The sequence below is a fragment of the Corylus avellana genome, chromosome ca3 (genome assembly GCF_901000735.1).
Source record: "Corylus avellana chromosome ca3, CavTom2PMs-1.0".
In the NCBI taxonomy this organism is placed as follows: Eukaryota; Viridiplantae; Streptophyta; class Magnoliopsida; order Fagales; family Betulaceae; genus Corylus; species Corylus avellana.
Window position 1 is genome coordinate 4,374,510 of NC_081543.1, and position 6,317 is coordinate 4,380,826.

The following is a 6,317-nucleotide window of genomic DNA, read 5'->3' on the forward strand; positions in this document are numbered from 1 at the left end:
TTTTTTTTTTGAAATTAAGGGTAAATTTGAAAATTTATAAAAAAATCAAGAGTATAAAAATCATTTTATCACTTTTAACGTTTAAAATCTGACGGAGGTGGTACAATGCATCAAATTGAAAGTTAAGGAAGTAAAATTAAGAATTTTTGAAATTTGAAAATTTTCTCAAAATACATGATAGTTTGGAGTTCGTAAGTAAATTTTTTTTTTTTTTTTTTGAGTCACCAAATTCCTTGAACAGTTTTTACGCTCACAAGCAGAGCCTTTTCTCCTTGATACAACTTGATGGGTTGCTACTTGCTAGTCCAAGGTATTAGGTAAGCCCACTTGGGAGTTAGACCATCAGCTCAACCCAACCTTCATGATAAGAGAATTTTTTACATTATTTCGTTGACGACGAGAAAAACCATTGCAATAAGGAAAAAACTTCACCAGGATGGATAAATTTACAGGAATTGATTATTCTTAATTTCAAGCTCGAGTGTTTTGGTAAAAACTACTAAAACTTTATGTACAAGGTAAAACGAGATTTCAAGAATAATCAAATGATTAAATTGAGTATTTAAGGATAAAAATTTGTGATTTAGAGCATCGATCATTTATAACTTTCATTCGATTAGAGATTATTTTATAAAAATATAAGAATGTTATTAGGAGTAGGAGTAGGTATTGGTTGTAACGATACCGGTGAACCTATTTTCGATAATTAACCGAAATTATTGGTTAATTCAATTAACTAACCAATAACATTTCGATAAGAAATCATTTTGAAAATTTCGGTTAAAACGTTTAATTGGTTAATTGGTTAACCATAAGTTTTTTTTTTTTAAAAAAAAACCGTGAGTTTTTTTAATTGAGCTAAAAATTGAATGTTTTGAGGCCCAAATTGCTTTTTTGGGCTAAAATATTGAACAAAATTGTTTTTAAATAGGCCAATTTATTAACACAATAAGAGATTAAGAGTCTACCATATATGTTCTATAAAAAAAAAAATTTTATACTGATAAAAAAATATTTATATCAATTAACCGAATCAAACTGACTTCGGTATAAAAATCTTTAACCAATTACCGACCGACTTCTGACGGTAAGCGATTAATGTCGGTTCAGTCGCAGTCAGTAGGCGGTAAACGGTTAATCCGTCCCCCTAATTGTGAGTATTTCAAATAACCAAAAATAAAATACTATAGTGCAATTATAATTAACAATAATTTATGACCCATCATGAGATGACAAAGTATCCTAACTTATTAGAGTTAGTTTTTATTTTTTCTTTCAAGTCTCTTTTAAAGCCGATTGTTTGACCTAATTTACACGAGCCTCTAGAAGCATATGTTTTATCAAAATATTTTTATAAAAATATTTGAAAATTTTTCTTAAAAGGTATTTTGTGTTTTTTTATTATTTATTTTTTATTTTTTTTTTAAATTTTAAAAAAGTGTTTTTGTTTTTATTTTGAAAAATAGAATATAGAGAAAGTGTTTGGAGAGTACGAAACGACGGCCGTAGAGACGGTAGAGTGACGGAGTAAAGCGATGCGTTGAACCATCATAATCCACAAGTAAAACGAGGCGTTTTGTTTCACTATAATTTGCTGTCGCCGTGTGCCAAACTGTTAACTCTGTCCCTGACCGTCGGCCTCTCTGACTCTGCATAGAGAGATAGAGAAAATGAGGCCCCAGATCGTGCTGTTTGGAGATTCCATAACGGAGCAGTCGTTCAGATCAGCAGGATGGGGAGCTGCTATTGCTGACACTTATTCTCGCAAGGTTCCACATTTACTCATTCTTTTTGCCTTCTGCTTTTGTTTTTGTGTTTTTTTAGAATGATGAACAGTGTATGTACCAACTACCAAAAGTGTAATCTTGTTCTGTTTTTTGTAATATGTTAAGGCTGATGTAGTGAATCGTGGGTATGGTGGGTACAATACCAGATGGGCTTTGTTCTTGCTGCATCAACTTTTCCCTCTCGTAAGCTTTTCTTTTTTCACTTTCTCTTGTTTTGGTCATTGTTGGTTCTCTAGCTTCAGATTGTGTTTTGTGCATTAAAGTTACAATTACTTCTTTGGAACTTCAAATGGGGGGTTTTTGTTTTTTCATATGTTGGAATATATAAATTCTTTCATTCATTTGTGATGATATCATGATCTGGAAATGGGTTCATGTTTGTTCATTTGTTTGTGTTGGTTATATAGTACAGGGAGATCATGATTTAGTAACTATTGAATCTCAAGATAATCCTCATCCAAATTCAAATGATAAGTGTACTGGTATTCATTTGAATTCTAATGTAACTTGAGTAGATAATATCTGATCTAACCCCAAGGGGTTGGCCTAAGTGGTGGAGGCCTTGCTCTTGAGGTATCATCTCTTCAAGGTCCAAGGTTCAATACCTCATGCGTGCAAACAATCTCTTGGGGCCACACTCGTTGGTAAAAAACCAGTGATTTAACCTGTTCCATGTAGGGAAACTTTCGAAGGTGCGGTGCACAGGACCGGGGTTTACTTTGTAAGGGTGGGTTTGAAGGGAAACTTCCGAGGATGCGGTGCATGAAACCGGGGTTTACTCTACAGGGGTGGGTCCTTAGGACCTTGCCTTGGAGAGGTTCCCTGACATTAAAAAAAAAAGAAAAAAAAAAGAAAGATAATATCTGATCTCTTGTATAGTTCAAATATAGAGTTTATCTTATGTAACAAACGCGTTTTGTATTTGCTTATTTATAGTAATGAAAACCCAACAGATAGGTAAGTGAGGAAATACAAATCACATTGGAGTTCTTGTTCTGTTTTAGTAACTTTAAGGACCAGATTTGGTGATGGCTATGTGTGTATCTGTGTGTGAGACACCTCTCAGCAGAATGAGGATTATGAGGTGCAACTAGAGACTGGCTGGTAGCATCTATGCAAAGGATGTTTTGTGCATGAAAGTAAAAATTACTCCTTCTAAATTGGCCTTTTGGCTCAGACTGCATTTATTAGGAAATTCTCACTATTGATAAATTGGTTTAGAGAAAATTATTTCTAGTGATTTGGTGTATTATGTGAAAATATCATGAATAGTCCCTTGATCATCTTCTGTTGTGTTGCCCAATTACTTGGAATTTTTTGGTGTAACAAGAACAGTCATATGGCTTGGAGAGTTGCGCCTTTATGGGTACTTTGGTTTTCATGGGTTTCTAGCTGAGCATTTGAAGGGATGGGGGTGATATATTATGAACAGTAAGACCACCTTTTTTTTCCTTTTGTTTTTTTTGGTGACTTTGAGTCTTTTCATTTTAGGTGTTTCTTTTGTTTGTTTGTTTGTTTTGAGGTCTGAGGTGCTGATTTCTTCTAAACTTATTATGTACTTGGGTAGTGCTGAATTAGTGTCTTTTTTGTTGAATCTCTTTATAAAAAGGTTGTGATTCTGTTAGTTCAAGCAAGTTATATGGCTTTCTCTGCAGGATTCTACAAAACCTCCTGTTGCCGCAACGATTTTCTTTGGGGCTAATGATGCAGCTCTTTTGGGGAGAACCAGTGAACGACAACATGTTCCTGTTGAAGAGTACAAGGAGAATCTCAGAAAAATTGTTCAACATTTGAAGGTTCAATTATTGTTCCTCTAATACTTATAACAAGCTGTTCAATATCTTGATTCCAATTTTTGAACTTATCTTCTGCTAGATGTTATACTTGTGGCTCAACTTCTGAATTGTAATTAATTTGTTCATAGATGCCCTTCATCTACCTGATGACCCAAGTGATACTTATTTTATCCAGCCATTGAAGAAAAATAGCCAGAAAACAAAAATGAAATCTGTTTAAAAGCCATAAGATATGGCCTGAAAGAGAAACTAGAATCTCAGGAATGCTTCCTACTAAGCATTTTGTTGTATATCTAGGACTGGCCTCATGGATCGGAGTATCTTTTTGTTCAAGAATGTGTAGGGTGTCCTGCCTGTTTTCTTTTATGTCAAGAACAGTGCTGGAGGATTTTTGCTTAAACAGAACTTCTTAACACACTTGTAAAGAAATCTTTAGCAGCTCCTGGAACAATACTGAAAGGTGGTGCATGTATACAGATTTTGCTTTTCCATGAATTGACACTAATCTATAATGCTTAAGATCATTTATAGGACTGTAGCCATAGGATGTCTCTAGGTTAATCGATAGCAAACTTTAGGGAAAAGATTGTACATCTCACACTCCATGCTTTTACTGGTAAAAGGCCAGCGCCATGTAAGTGGTTAATTGTTTAACTCATTCCTCATTGTGTTTAGGGATTTGGTTGCAGGAATGCTCCCCCACTATGCTAGTTGTGCTTATTACGCCACCGCCAATTGATGAGACTGGACGAAAAGAATATGCTCAGTATGTAACTTTTTCATGTGAAATTCAATAGACACGCTTCTTTTGTCCCTTGTTTATTGGAGTTGGACCTATGGGCTACATGACGACGACTGGACGAGGGATTTGATCTTATGTCCCTGGTACAACTGTAAGAGACTTTGCCAGCTAATCTAGCTGGCATCTTCAACACAAACTCGCATACACATTATTGAGTTGTTCCTACCGTACTACCTTGTTCTTGCAATTGCTATCTCTAATAATGCCGTTGTAATTGCTCCAACAATCTCCACCACCTCCACCATCATTATCCCACACGCACTGCCGCTACTGCTACATCACAGCTGCCATAACAGACTCTACCACTGCTTTCGTCACCACCATGACTCCCACTACCTTCATAATCACGTGCCATCAATCCAATGTTCTTTCCTCAGTCCATCTTCACCTACCCTTTCCTCTATCACTAGTTCCACCCCTGCAGGCACTTCGAACACGCTACCAATTTTACTATGACAGTATGACACAACAACCACCTGATACCCACCATGCCACTGTTACTGCCTTCATTATTCATTCCCCTAAGTGACCATGGTGCTGCCACCACCAATGACATGAGTATTAACAATTGCACATTCATTACCCCCCATCTTTTTCAACATCACACCTCCATCAATGTATCCCCCCCTCCCAGTTGTAACAGTACCAATCGGTATTGATTGCCATCTTCACTTCTTCCAAATCGATGATATTCAAAATCCTAGAAGAAATAGAAAGCAGCCCCGGGAAAACATGAAGACTCCAGTTGCCTGGGAAGACATTAGAATACACAGATGATTTAATTTTCATTTTTGTAAATAGTGTTTGTTTATTACTTCGCTGTGTTGGAGGTAAGCTTGTAAATGGAATAATCAGATCTGTATATGGAGAGAAAGCTACGGAACTGCCGGAAAGGACAAATGAAGTGACAGAACTTTATGCCAAGCAGTGCATTGCTTTAGCTAAGGAAATGGGCCTCCGCTCAATTGATCTATGGTCAAAAATGCAGGAAACAGAGGGTTGGCAGAAGAAATTCCTAAGGTTTGTTATAATTGAAGCCTTCAGATTCAGTTTCCACAGTAATGATGTGCTGTAATTTAAACATAGAAACCATTTAGCGAAATCTGTCGAAGAGTTCATCAGGTTGGAACTAACAATAAAGAATATTTTCTGATTTTCTGTTTTTCTCTTTCCCTTTTATAGTGATGGGTTGCATCTGACACCAGAAGGCAATGCAATGGTATACCAAGAAGTCATAAGAGTGTTCTACGAGGCATGGCTTTCTGCTGGAGAAATGCCATATGATTTCCCTCATCACTCAGAAATTGATGGGAATAACCCTGAGAAAGCATTCCATCAACAATGCTTATGATCTTACTATCTGTGACACTTCATATTTGTTTTCATTTTACTCTTGGGTTAAAGATGGGTTTCTTGCTTAACCCAAAAATAAATAAATAAATAACAAAAAACAAAAGATAGTGTGTATCTTGATTTCCCCAGATAAATAAGATCATTGCTCTGTTTGGTGGTTGCACCGTCGGGCAGTTTTTGGCAAAAAGTTTTAGGTTTTTTGCCACTGGGATTGATCATGCATATATTGTAAATAAGAGATTCCTTAATCTTCTGTTAAATGATCATCATGTTTGAACGGCTATAGTACTGTGCATAGCCCAAGGGGTTGGCCCAAGTGGTAGAAGCCTTGGTCTTAAGGTATTGCTCTCTTTAAGGTTCAAGTTCGTGCAAACAATCCCTTAGAGCCACACCCTCTGGTGAAAAGCTAGCGATTTAACTAGTTACGTATAGGAAAATTTTTAAGGGTGCGGTGCGCAGAATTTACTCTGTATAGGTGAATCCGAAGGGTCCTACTTGGAGAGGTTCCCTAACATAAAAGAAAATAAAAAGTAAAATAAATAATAAAATAAAAAAAGGGTATTCCTGGTTGGCTTTCTG

General features: G+C 36.2%; 1 protein-coding gene across 1 annotated transcript; it reads left to right on the forward strand.

Annotated features, from left to right (window-relative positions):
* The first annotated feature begins 1,610 nt into the window (after positions 1-1,610).
* On the forward strand, positions 1,611-5,991 carry LOC132176009 (GDSL esterase/lipase At5g62930-like). Its single transcript, XM_059588111.1, has 6 exons — positions 1,611-1,769; positions 1,893-1,970; positions 3,443-3,583; positions 4,273-4,349; positions 5,241-5,405; positions 5,568-5,991. The coding sequence occupies exons 1-6, from the start codon at positions 1,671-1,673 to the stop codon at positions 5,734-5,736; spliced, it is 729 nt and encodes a 242-aa protein (XP_059444094.1). The 5' UTR covers positions 1,611-1,670; the 3' UTR covers positions 5,737-5,991.
* Positions 5,992-6,317: the final 326 nt, after the last annotated feature.

Bases quoted from the DNA above. Each gene is read 5' to 3' on its own strand.
- LOC132176009 (XM_059588111.1), top strand. From the start codon at position 1,671: ATGAGGCCCCAGATCGTGCTGTTTGGAGATTCCATAACGGAGCAGTCG. The intron at 1,770-1,892 runs GTTCCACATTTA...TAATATGTTAAG, and splicing joins CTGACACTTATTCTCGCAAG to GCTGATGTAGTGAATCGTGG. The intron at 5,406-5,567 runs GTTTGTTATAAT...TCCCTTTTATAG, and splicing joins TGGCAGAAGAAATTCCTAAG to TGATGGGTTGCATCTGACAC.